This window comes from Colletotrichum gloeosporioides (assembly GCF_011800055.1).
Source record: "Colletotrichum gloeosporioides strain Lc1 chromosome Unknown consensus_103, whole genome shotgun sequence".
In the NCBI taxonomy this organism is placed as follows: domain Eukaryota; kingdom Fungi; phylum Ascomycota; class Sordariomycetes; order Glomerellales; family Glomerellaceae; genus Colletotrichum; species Colletotrichum gloeosporioides.
The window spans coordinates 349475-361775 of record NW_025544748.1 but is presented as its reverse complement, the minus strand read 5'-3'; the positions used below and the strand labels follow the sequence as shown (position 1 = coordinate 361775).

The 12301-nt window shown below is 51.8% G+C and overlaps 7 protein-coding genes across 7 annotated transcripts; 3 read left to right on the top strand and 4 right to left on the bottom strand.

Annotated features, from left to right (window-relative positions):
* Positions 1-313: 313 nt before the first annotated feature.
* GCG54_00003948 (uncharacterized protein) lies at positions 314-844 on the top strand (the record flags this gene model as incomplete). The annotated part of the gene is made up of 1 exon (XM_045404005.1): positions 314-844. The coding sequence occupies one exon, from the start codon at positions 314-316 to the stop codon at positions 842-844; it is 531 nt and encodes a 176-aa protein (XP_045257205.1).
* An 881-nt stretch (positions 845-1725) lies between these two features.
* Positions 1726-2337, top strand: GCG54_00003947 (uncharacterized protein; the record flags this gene model as incomplete). The annotated part of the gene is made up of 1 exon (XM_045404004.1): positions 1726-2337. The coding sequence occupies one exon, from the start codon at positions 1726-1728 to the stop codon at positions 2335-2337; it is 612 nt and encodes a 203-aa protein (XP_045257204.1).
* A 512-nt stretch (positions 2338-2849) lies between these two features.
* Positions 2850-3404, bottom strand: GCG54_00003946 (uncharacterized protein; the record flags this gene model as incomplete). The annotated part of the gene is made up of 1 exon (XM_045404003.1): positions 2850-3404. One exon carries the CDS (start codon positions 3402-3404, stop codon positions 2850-2852), a length of 555 nt encoding a protein of 184 aa, XP_045257203.1.
* A 569-nt stretch (positions 3405-3973) lies between these two features.
* GCG54_00003945 (uncharacterized protein) lies at positions 3974-6757 on the top strand (the record flags this gene model as incomplete). The annotated part of the gene is made up of 2 exons (XM_045404002.1): positions 3974-4345; positions 6254-6757. 2 exons carry the CDS (start codon positions 3974-3976, stop codon positions 6755-6757), a joined length of 876 nt encoding a protein of 291 aa, XP_045257202.1.
* A 187-nt stretch (positions 6758-6944) lies between these two features.
* On the bottom strand, positions 6945-8355 carry GCG54_00003944 (FAD-linked oxidoreductase aurO; the record flags this gene model as incomplete). Its single annotated transcript, XM_045404001.1, has 2 exons — positions 6945-7691; positions 7741-8355. 2 exons carry the CDS (start codon positions 8353-8355, stop codon positions 6945-6947), a joined length of 1362 nt encoding a protein of 453 aa, XP_045257201.1.
* Positions 8356-9002: 647 nt separating this feature from the next.
* On the bottom strand, positions 9003-10582 carry GCG54_00003943 (putative mannosyltransferase KTR3; the record flags this gene model as incomplete). Its single annotated transcript, XM_045404000.1, has 3 exons — positions 9003-10013; positions 10073-10191; positions 10228-10582. 3 exons carry the CDS (start codon positions 10580-10582, stop codon positions 9003-9005), a joined length of 1485 nt encoding a protein of 494 aa, XP_045257200.1.
* Positions 10583-11465: 883 nt separating this feature from the next.
* GCG54_00003942 (uncharacterized protein) lies at positions 11466-11993 on the bottom strand (the record flags this gene model as incomplete). Its single annotated transcript, XM_045403999.1, has 1 exon — positions 11466-11993. The coding sequence occupies one exon, from the start codon at positions 11991-11993 to the stop codon at positions 11466-11468; it is 528 nt and encodes a 175-aa protein (XP_045257199.1).
* Positions 11994-12301: the final 308 nt, after the last annotated feature.

Sequence of the window (12301 nt, the reverse complement as noted above, 5' to 3'; positions counted from 1 at the left end):
CGTGGAGGCGCAGAACTTGAACAGAACCCCTGCTCACATCACTTGTGTTCAACTCACCTCGACGTCTCCACAGAAACATTCCATCTCTTGCCTCATCAGAGGCCGCTCTTGCCTTTTGCAATACCCCGTGTCATCACTACCAGAGAAACTGCTCTTCGCCATCAAAAGCCATCTCTGACGTTGTCGTTTTTACCGTCCTCCTGAAGTTCTGCTTCGTCGTTTTCGCCATCTTCGATCGTCGTCATCGCCAACACCACGATTTTCATTTTCTGCAGCCAAAGTCCCCAGAAACCCGGCAAAATCGTCGCACATCATGTCGATCGAATACAACCGCACCCAATTTGACGAGTATGCCGCAGAGCTCGCTGGCCCGTCCCGAGACCGCCCTATGCGCTTGGCCATCGAGCAAATGGTACGAAGATTCTTCCACGAGTCCGACCACAAGAGATGGGCCAAAGTCATGGAGTTTTTCACCAACTTTCCCACTGTCATCAGTCACCTAGGCCAGCCCGGGAGCATATTTCGCGGAAGGGCTGCAGCAATCGATTGCCTCAAGGTGGGGGCCGAGGCCTTTGAACGAACTGTCCTCCACACCATCGTGGTGGACCGGGGTCGTGTGACTTGTCACATCATTAACTTCCACATGGATGCCAGCGAGGACGACGAGTTCCACGAAATTGACCACATAGTAGTCGTGGACCTTGACAAAACCAACCGGATCGAGCGTCTCGAGTACCGCGATACCACTCGCCGTATCAAGAAGCACAAGGGAGGGCAACAGGTCCTCGGTGCTCTTGTGAGCGAGGCCGAACAGGACGCCATCGCCGTTGACTACTCGGCTTGAAAGGAAAAGCCACAGAACAAGATCGAGGTAGGTGCCATCGTTGACACATTTTGCTTCTTGCCGGGAGAGCACTTCTAATGCGTTGCCAGATTTGAGCAGAAGGCTGTCGCTGTCTCTTTTGCCTTTCGTTCTCGACGCTTTCCATTCTCCTCGCTTTTCGTTCTCGCCGCCTGTCGTGCTCATCACCGTCACTGTTGACTGCGTCATGCCATAACCGTCACGGCACCTGAAGATTGCCGACTACATGGACAACAACGCTGGGAAAACGCACATAACATCCGGAGGACATTTTCAGTGGGTAGGGAGTCATTGAGATAGATAGCTATTATGAATTTGGAGACGCCTTCCCCTTGAGCAATTGCATCTGCGTGTGAATATCCTCGATCATTTGTATCCTACCTCAATACTAACACCAGATGTTGGACGTATGCGGTTTGACCCACGGAAGTTTAAAAAGCTTGCTTTGCCGCCCAAGGCAGAATTCCAGGCATGCCTTCCAGGTGCGCAATCAGACCAACTCCACGCGAGATACTTTGACCTCTCTGGCCACATTTGACATCTATCTGCTATGATTGGAAGAATAAAATCACCCGCCAAAGTTCTCAAGCACCCAAAGCGGTGGATTCGCGTGCCACCCCTCTCCCCGCGCTCCCCTCCCCCCAAAGTTCTGTCGCAAAACACCACCTAGTCTCCATTCCCAAAACAACAAGACTGACTCGGTAATGGTGAAAGGGATCGAAAAAGACGGAATAACGCTCTCAAGTCTCGAAAGACCCATAACGCGCCGTAAATACACGGATACGGATTCAACCACTTCCTCAGGTGAGACATCCTCCTCTCTGAAAATTCCGCGACTCAAACCCTAACTCGTCATAGAAACCATGGACACACCCGGAACTCCCTCGAGCGAAAGCATGGGAAACGCGGCAAGCCACATCCCCGTCTTCGCGCCCCGTTCGTGGGATGCGAACAGTAGCAGTTCCGAACCTCCCGAGCCCGCGTCCCGCGAGGACTTCGATCGCCTCGAGAAGGAAGTCTCCAGCCGCTCCTACGATATCGCCATGCAAAACATCCACGAGACCGCTATGCGAGACTTTATTAGAGCCATCAGCAACTGCCAGTGGTCTTCTGTGAAGGACTGGCTTGCGGACGATGTCGAGTTCGTCCAGGTTCCGCTCCGTCTGGGCGGCATCTGTCACGGCGCCAAAGAAGTCGTTAGCCATTTCACCGAGATGCAAGACAACGGACCTGTTTATTTTTTGGTCGACTACATGATTGTAGACCAGGGCTACATCACGTCCATCGTTGAGATGCGCCAGGACATCCCTGACGAAAATCTCTGTACCGAGCAAATTATTGCCTGGATCATCAGCCTCGACGATGACAATAAGATAATCCGCATGGAACACAGAGATATCGGAGCGAAGAAGTACCGCCCCTTGAACCCACCTAGTAGGTGGTCCGGGGGCTACTACTCAGAATTCCGGAGTTAAGTCTGGTCTTCTGGTGGAGGACGAGCAAGCTGCAGGGAACGACCTTCTTGTCCATGATAGTCCATTATGGATGTCTCAGTTGCTACGTTGTTCACAATGGAGGCCCTTCAACATTAATAAGACCTTATCTGAAAAGAGACATTTTCAGCAATTCCGAAAAGATTTTCAACGTCAAGATAACGCATGGAAAAGAAAATGTTTTGTGAACTTGAAGTTATCCTGCAAAGAGTGTGCTAGGCAGTCAGAAGCAGCAGTAGTAATCTTGAATCTTTTCATGGGAAGGTGATTTCGTAATTTCCTTTTGATTTTAAAACACAGTTAGTGTTCTTGATGGATGATGTCTGTGTACATGAACGATTGTCTTGCTCTAGTCTCAAGCTTCCTGTCTGATCAAAGTGCTATTTCTCGCCCCGTCATGATATCAAATTCTCCCGCCCATGTCCTTGCACTGTGAGCCTATCCTTCAATTCGATTGCTCCTGGACGCATGGTCCTGCCACATTCGTTGCACGCTCAGAAGGATTGGTAGATGCGCCTGCTCTTCGAGTCCTCCAACATCTTGTCAAGCTCGTCCATGTGGAACTTCGTCTCCCGAATGATGCGTTGCTCGACGCGCCGGAACCTGCAGCTGCTGTCGAGATCGAGAATGAAGACATGCGTGGTCTTTGTGAATCCGAGACTGTCCTTGGAGCGCAGGAAAACTTCGACGTGGCAGGTGATGCGGCCGCGGTCGATGAGGATGATGATGGGCACGGCCGTTCGATGCAGACGATCCAATTTCTGAAAGGCCACCGCAATGCCATTGTGACCGGTGAGGCTGCCCTCGGGGCGCGCGAATCCCTCCGTATGGCGCAGCATGTCGATGTTCTCGACGTACCACTCGTTGAAGCCATTGGGGTGATAGTCGGCCCAGTCGGAGAGGTAGTTGAGCGTGTGCTTGTAAGCCTCCTGTCGGAACTTGGAATCTTGGGTTGCGATGGTGATGTTCACACTACCCCTGAGGGTGATCAAGTCTCTGACGGACTTCCGAATGTCGGTGGCCGATATCTGGTGCTCTTGTTGTGACATCTTCGGTGATGAGTTTGTTGGGAAGCTTTTCGTGCCAGACGAATGGATAGTGTGATTTGCGAGATGCGGTCTGAATGAAAAAGTTGTTGCAAGTTGAGATGTTTGGTGAGAGATCTTGAAGGATTGAAGAAGAGGGAGTTCAGACTTTATAGACGCCAGGCGAAGGCAATCCAACGCCGGGCATCTCACCCTGGAGGACAGTGAATTTGAGTAGATGGGATGAAGATTGACATGCGAAGGAGAAGCCTACTGTAGGTCCAATCGGCAAAGCACCACGGCCTAAGCGGCAGATATCCTCCTCGAGGCGCATCGCTTCCTGCTATTGGCCCTGCTAGAGTTTTATTCACCTCAAACTCACCTTGGGCTATGAGCCCCATAATTGCTCCTGCTCCTGCTTCTCCGGATCCGCTGGACTGACGGTGTCGCTCCTTCCTCCACGCTCCCAATCTCAAGAATATTCACCGCAGAGGTTTCAACAACAACACCCACCACACTGAAGCCGATCCAGAGATCGACTCAAAATGGCTGTTCCTGACGACGAGGAGAGCTTCCGCCGACTTCTGGAATAAATGGCAGGCGACTCCCGAGATTTCAGTATTCGGAAGACACTGGATCAAAGAGTCCGCGCCTACTTCCAGAGCCATGACGCTGGACGCATTGACGAGATGAAGCGTTGGTACGCCGACGACGTCATTCAAATCTTCAGTGTCCAGGTGCTCGGAAAAATATGGAAGGGCAAGGAAGAGGTCATCGCCAGTCATGAGAAAGCTTTAGCAGACCGAAAGAGACGCGGATGGACTATTGTCACTGTTCCCACCTGGGTCATTGTTGACCGAGGAAGAATCACCTGCCGCATCGAGCGATTCTACTCCGAACAGACATGCAAAGGGATCATCAAGTACACGTTTCTCGCGGTATTTGATCTGGACTCAACCGGACACGTGAAGAGGATTGAGTACAGAAAGATCAACGACTCTACCAAGGACAAACCCATTGAAGAGCTTGTTCGCGAGGCGGACGCAAAGCAGGAAGACATGCAGGCCATTCTTGAGTTCTGAGTCGTCATCTCCACATTCGGTAGGATGCTCCAATTGTCTCCTTAGATGGCACCGTGGTCGCTTTCCCCGACCCGTGCTGACTTACTTCATGTGGATAGCCTTAGCACGGAAAGGGGACAATGTTGAGTAAAACGACGAAGATGGACGAGACGACGGAAAAGGCATCGATGATACTGGCGAGGGCAAAAGATAAGGATGGGAAAGACAAGCGCCGGAAACGACGGTGTTCCTTTGGTGGTTTCCGCAGGGAAGCAACAAACATCTGTCGGATGGAAAAAAGGGAGATCGTTTTGAGCAGGACAGACATCATTGTGGCACGAATGCTGCAAACATAAAAGACAGAATCGAAAGCTTTGAAAATACACTCCCTGCGCCCCTTGTTTGTGTTCCGTACTCTATTTGTAGTGCTTCAACTTGAACCATCCCCTACCAAGTACGGTGTAAACGATGGGGGCGAAGATGACCGACTGAAGGTATATAAAGCACCGGTGACCAACGGGATTTCTCACTGAAATGCAGATTCAGCAGCGACAATCACAATCAGTCAGCCTTCGACATTTCTAATCTACCCCAACGATTAAGGCGTACCCATCGACCTATCGCCATGGATCTCTCGATTGTCTCGAAGCATTATTTCGACCAACCTCAAGATTTGACACGCCTCCTCAACGAGCTTTCAACCAAATCTCGCGATATCAGCATCCGTCCACTTCTCGAGAGGATGGCGAAAAGTCTGCTGCAACTTCTAGAGATGAATCCTATCTCATTCGACGAACTTCGCTCATTTTGGTTGGACTCCGACGCGACTATGATCTTTGACAGCGATCCTGGCTGTCCGATCGAGGACGGTTGGAGAACTTATCTTGGCAAAAAGGAAATCCAGGACTTCTTCATTAAGCGTGATGAAATGGCCAAACATCGGCTCGAAACCACACACCTCGAGTTCATTCTAGTCGTTGCAGACCGAGGTCGCATCACTTGTTTCTACAAGCGCCACAGGAAGAAGCAACACGGATTGGATCAGGAAACTGACCTTATCCTTGTGATTATGGATCTCAACGCGTCCAACAATATTGAGCGCCTGCAGTACCGTTATCTGGAGGAGAGCGACTATGCCGTCAAGTACAAGTGGGAAAGGTCATCAGAATCGATGAAGAAGCATGGCTTGATTATTCCGAAGCGGGAAGAATGAATGGGACAAGGAACCTGGCAATTTGGGCAGGCAAGACTTGGAGATTAGTGGACAGCTCTTTTGTGGAAGCCGGTACAGATCAGGGCGCCTAATTTGAAAATTGAAAGAAGTTGGCGAGAGCTTGCTATGCTTTATTTACACATCCATTGTGACCAAATGACTTGTATCAAAAGGCAGATAATGGAAACAGCAAAAACGATGGGGACGAGGAAGACGGAGGAGATACGAAGGGAAGGGAGGAGGGGGTAAAGAGAATGCGGGTGAAGATTTATTCCAGCCAAAGGGTAAGATCTAGACCTGAAAACACTTCGTATAGGAAGGCGCGAAAAGTCTGCGTGGAGCTCACGCCTTCCTGCATTGGTCTTCTTAGCTATCCATGGATCCTTCCACCTTTCCTCTCACCGTCGGTCCAACAACCCACACCTCCACTCAACATCACCAGCATACTGTGAAGCAACGATTGAGCCCCAAACTCAATCAAAGGTGCGAATCGATTTTTCCGAGTCCAAAGGAATTACGGTGCCATACTAACTACCTTACTCATAGCATCCGCAATGAACATCCCAGACCACGTGGTGTTCTCTCGCCGCCTCGCTGAGCTGACTGGCGAATCTCGCGATCGCAACCTGCGGCCATTTATCGAGGGACAAGCCAAAAAACTCATTGATGATCTGTTTTGGGGTGAAAAAGATCTTGCGTCTGAGTGGTTCGACGCCAGCATCAGCTTGGTGATCAACCTCGAACAAAACCCAGGCGTGGTTTTCCTTGGCAAAGACGAGGCGATGGGGTACTTCAAGAATCACGACGACAAAAAGGACATGGAGCAGAAGTGGTACGACTGGAACATCGTTCTCGTTACCGCTGACCGTGGTCGTGTCACTTCCTACGCCGAGAAACTCTCCGTAGAATTCAACGAGAACGGCGCGGTCAGCCCGATAGATAAAGAGGTCATACTCATTACAATGGACCTCAACGATTCCAACAAGATCCAACGCATGGAGTACCGTGTTCTTCGCAGGGACAAAATCGCGAACCATATGCCCTGGGAGGAAGCTGTCGCAAAACTGATTACCAAGTCTGTCGTTATCGACTACAACATCTGAAATGCAGAGCCAGTGAGAACCAGAGAGGGCAAAGGGGACGAGGAAGGATGATGAGGAAGAGTGATGAGGAAGGACAAGAAAAGCAGTCGAGATTGGCAGGTGGATATCGCATGGAAGAGAGAAGACATCACCAAAATGGATTCAACGGAATACTGAAACAGCCACCCGACTTCGCCATTAAAGCCCATCACTTCCCGAATGCAAACTTGAAGACATTCCCCGGATCAACCTTCTCCTTCAACCTCTTCACAGTCTCCCAGTGATCCCCATAAACCACCTCCATCGCAAACTGCCCCTTCGGCAGCAGCGAGTAGTACCCCCCTTCAATCACCCCATCCAACTTCACCAGCGCATCCCTGTATTCGTCCGCCCACTCCTTGGCTTCGTGGCTCTTCTCCTTCGTAACAGTAAGCCCGACGATCTCCAGCAGGTTGTGCTCCTCGCGCCACCTGAAAACGCCAGGTAGATGGTCATCCCGAGAAGCCTTGCCGCGAAGCTGGTGCATACTCAGCAACGCGCCGTCTCCAGGAAGCTTCGTCGCAAACTCGGCGTACAAGTCCGCCATGCCCTCCGAGAGGGCAAGCGTCTTGGTGCTCACGCCGTAGGAGCTGCCGGGGATTGTCGTCGGAGACGTCAACGCTGTTACCTGCGCAGTCATCGCAGAGGGGCTCGTCGGCGCGACCATCTTCATTGCCACGGGAGCAAGCTTGCAGATCCTTTCGAGCCAGGTGTCAGAATCGTCCGACGCAGGACCGTTCCAGGTGAAAGTGGAGGCGAATGTCTTTCCCATTCCTGGTACCTCGACAACGGCGGGCTGAATGCAGAGTTCGTCTGGCAGGCTCTTTTCCTTGAGAAGCTTCGCCCAGTTTGTCCAGAATGTCTTGATGGTACCTCTGAAGTCGGTTGCGTCGAACATGATGAGACCGCCTTGGACCTGCAGACATGTTAGTACCCTCTCCATCCTAATTGCGAGAAGCTCTTACCTCGGTCTTTGGGTAGACCTTGATCTCAATCTCAACAATAACCCCCAAAGCCGGCCCCGCACCTCGGATGCCAACCAACAGCTCCTCGTCGGCATCGATCAGCTCTCCGCTTGCGAGCACAACTTTAGCTCCGAGAATCTGATCAACTCCCATACCCAAGCTGGCAGTGAAGAACGAGTATCCTCCCAGCGTAGCCCATCCGACGTAGCCAACGCTTCCAACCGTGCCGGTCGGCGTCATCAAGCCTTCCTTCTCCAGCGCAGCTTGCAGATCACCATTCAATACGCCACCTCCAAGTCGTGCGGACTTCTTGTCGGGAGAGACGTTGACATACTTGATGTCACGCATGTCGATCTGCAGAATACCGTCGACGGTTGAGCGGGCTGACATGTCATGCCCACCCGAACGGATGACAAAGGGCGTCGACGTCTTGCTGCAGTAGGATACCAGAGCAGCGACATCTTCATCGGATTGAGGGCGAGCGATGAGCCGCGGGATGGCGGGGGTAGAAACAAAGGTCTGGCGGAGGGAGTGGAAAGTCTCATCGGAAGGGGAGTAGGTCTTGATTGAGGGGTGCTTCTCGAGGAAGTCTTCCAGGGTAGTGAGGGAGCCCATGATGTTCGAGAACTGTCGGCGGTTTGTCGATTGTTTGTTAGCGAAGATCCCAGAGACAATGAAAATTGGGAAGCATTCAGACGTTATTGAAATAAATCTGACAGCCAGCTTTATGGCTTGAAAGCCTGCCGTCAGCTCCGAGGCCAACTCTTTGTCATACAAGAACGCCCATCAGCTTGCCAGACTCTTGCTGCGACCCGTTGGCGCTGCTGATTGGCGCCGAAAAGATCTTTCGCTTCTGCGGGGAGCTAGAGACAGGGGGACTGAAACAATTATTTCCCCCGTTGGGAGAAGAGCGGTATCTTGCAGCCTGGACTTGTAAGCACTAGCAGAAAGGGGTGTGAAGTTGGATGCAGGGCCGGCAACGTCCGGAGATGGCGCCGGTACCCAGACTTGTGTTTCCCTTCTTCGGAAAGGATGGACATGCGGGGGAACGACACATGTAAGATGCGCAGGACAGTAAGTATGAATCATCAGTAATTCTCTGAGGATGGCTATCGTGCTAAGAGGAGCTCTGTAGGTCAAATAGTACAGCGAAACAAACAAATCCCAAGTTTGCAAACCTCCCTTGCGTCCACCCGTTATTCTTCTTTCAAGCAATTCCGTCGCCCAGTTGCAGAGGGTTGTAGTCTAGCCGGCGGTCTTGATTAGCGGATCATGCGTTCGATCCAGCGGGTGACAGGAATCTCCATGGAAAGCTCATGCTCCTGGGGCATCGCGGCGCAATAGTCGCGGAGCCCGAAGGTAAGCTCGCCAATGCAGCACATGTCGTGGCCGGAAGGGGACTGAACCCAGATCTCCATGTACCACTGTTCGTTCTTGAAGGTACGCTCCTCAGTGCAGGTGCAGCCCGTGAGGGAGTGCGGCATCTTGTCTTGGCGATCGAAGTCGTCGACGAAGTTCTCCCATCGGCCGTGGAGCTCTTCCCGGACACCGCTGAAGTCCTCAGGAAGACTCATCATGGTGCTGCCGAGAACGTCAGCTATTACAGGTTGGTCCTGAAGTGCGTCGGTTGTAAAGGTCTGGCGCGGCATGGGCGGGCAGCTGTGTAAGCCGTGCATCTCGCAGAACATATCGCCGAGCAGCCAGAACTTGTCTCTTGGGAGGAACATGGTGGCACTCAACGAGTGGACAGGTACGTTGCTGACGGTGTTGTAGTAAAAGTCACCGGCGTTGTCAAGATGCTCGAAGTACGACTTGTGCTCCGGGCCCCGGAAGTACTTGAGGTTGCCAATCTCGATGGGGGCGTCGACGGTGCACTGGTTGTAGTCCGCAGCAAGACGGGTGGTGTAGGCATCGGCAACCGTGTTTGGTTCGCACTGCTGAGGGTCAGCCTCTTGGGGAACACCGGGGTGAACGCCGCCCTTGATCATCTGGCTGGTGTTGCAGCCTCGGTATTCGAAGAAGCTATCGTCAAATTCGTCAAAGCGGGCGTTGATGGTAGGAGTGCCGAGCTTGCCGTCGTGGCCAAGGATCCAGCTGATATCAGCCTGGGGCTGGACCATCTCGGGGTGTTCGTCCATGAAGGACTTGGTGCTCTGGAAAAGGGACTCGGGCTCCGAGGTGTCTTCGAACATGACTTCGTTGACTCCGTAGGCGATATCGCGATCTCTCATCAAGCGAAAGACGTCAACGTTGATGTCGCACATGAACTGGGTCTGCAAAACAGTCCTGTCAGCCCAACCAACACCGGGGAGGGGAAGGCGACTTGACTTACTCCAGGTTCAACCATCCAGAACCAGTCATAGGCATCAAGGCGCTTCTCGCGAGCGAAGAGACCAGCAGACCAGCGTCGCTTGTGATGGGTGGTCCAGACGTCAGCTTTATTGGCGCCCACTGCCTAAGCGTGCGCCAAGCCAGCCTCGAAGCGACCAGAGTCAACCCAGGCAGGGATGGACCAGTGCTGCTTGGGAATGACATTATAGGTGACAGTGCCGCCGGTCGCGTTCGAAGTAGCCTCCTTGAACTTCTCGCTGAGCTCCTCGTGGCTGAAAAAGACCCAGTCGTAGCGATACTTGCCGTTGAAACGGTACTCTAGTTGTCCAACAGAGTCGACCATCTGCTCAAGTTGGTTCTCAGAGACAAGGGCAACAAAGGCGGCGCGTGGAGAGGCATCCCAAAGTTGAAGGCCTGCCGAAAGAGCGAAAGGGAGGTCGAAGAGCGTTATGGCAGCAAGGAGGAGGAAGAAGGTAGGGAGGGAAACGAAAGATTTGGTCCGGAGCGCCATCTCGCCTGATTAACGAGAGATCAGTCGAGAAGGCGCGCGTGGTGATTGGGGTGAAAGAAAGAAATCAGATAGGTGCTTTTCGTTGATCTGAGACAGTTCTTTGATGGATGTGGTCAAGGTGAAGGGTTGTTGTTGGGGTGAAGTTTTGATCTGAGGTGGTGTGGAGGAGAAGAGATGGTTGAGTTGGGAAATCACGAACGAAGAACAACCAGCCGACCTCAAACGACGCTAGCGTCTCGCTTAACTCTCGAAGAGTGCACAAGAGGAAGCAACGACCTGTTGTCAGGCAGCTCACACGTGACTTGGTGATCCAGACCATTCACCGAGATCCTTAGGCGCCTTAGGCGCCCAACCGCCTGGAACTTGGGCGAAAGCCTGGGGAATGAACGTGACCGTATTGAAAAATACGTCACCTCTGGCGGTTAAGCGAAAGTCAAGGACACTTCGGAAAAGCATCACTGAGACCTTGATCCCATGACCTCAGGGGTCCAAGCAGCTTCCAGGATATCAGCCAAAGTGAGAAGCCGTTTTCAGGACATGACTAGACCTTTTGAAAAATTTGAGAACCAATTAATCAACTTTGATACTATGAGAAAATGATGTTATTCTATTTAATGCCTTCCTGCCCTTAGGAGTGTCGTGATAGTACTCATCTACCGTGGTGCATCTTCTTCAATATTTCTACAGGGCATGAGATACGTCAGAATTCCTCATAAATATGTCATATGTCTTTGTTGCGAATGTAATGCCATTTCTGCATTTTTTTGTTGTCATTCGGAATGAAAGGATTTGAACAAGGGCCTCCAAAGCCAACCCTTCTTTGGAATAAAATACTCAAGTGCCCGCCCAAGGATTCAGCCCATCCATGTCATTTATGCCTTTGCTACAACTCCATTTCCCAATTCTCCCCGGTACTCTGGATATGCTCACCCCAGGTCCGATGCTCCTCTGTTCCCAATATCTTAAAGCCCGTCTTGGCATACATCCTCCTTGCTCCTACCATGTTGCTATCCGTTCTCAACCCGACACGTTCATAGCCGACCTCTCTCGCAAAGTCTATGCAGAGCTTCATCAATCGCGTTCCCAGGCCTAGACCTCGAGCGCTCTTCTCGACGAGAAAACACCTCAACTTCGCTCGACCCGGCGTGTCGCGATCTTTCATGAGAATGATGCAGCCCAGGAACTGGCCATCCCTTTCCGCAATCCAGCAACGCTCTGATGTAGGGTCGAAAGTTGTGATGAACTCGGACGTGATTCTGCCGACCAAGGCTTCGAAAGGTGACCCGTAATCGAACTCGTTAGCGTAGATTGTTCCATGGCGGTAGGTGATGAACCCCATGTCGCCCGGACGGTGGTTTCGTATGGTGACCCCGTTTGGGGTGCCGTTGACAGGTTCGCTTTCCGACTTCATTGTTGTTGACTGATGATTGCAGTTGGCGATAATATTGACCGTTACTTCTGGTCGGAATAATTGGGTTTGCCTTGTCAGTTGAACTGAATCTTTTGGAGGGAATTAGGAAGTCTTATCAATGAGGTGGTGTTGTTGTCTCCACCCTTGCAACCATGAATGGCTATCAGTGCGGGGAATGTCGTCCGCGTCTTTCAAGGGCGCAGACAGCCACTAAATCGGCAGCTAGGCATACTGCATGCCAATCTAGGTTTCAGGGGACTTCTGCAGGAATTGATCCAGATGGCGCTAGAAACACAAAGATGACTGGT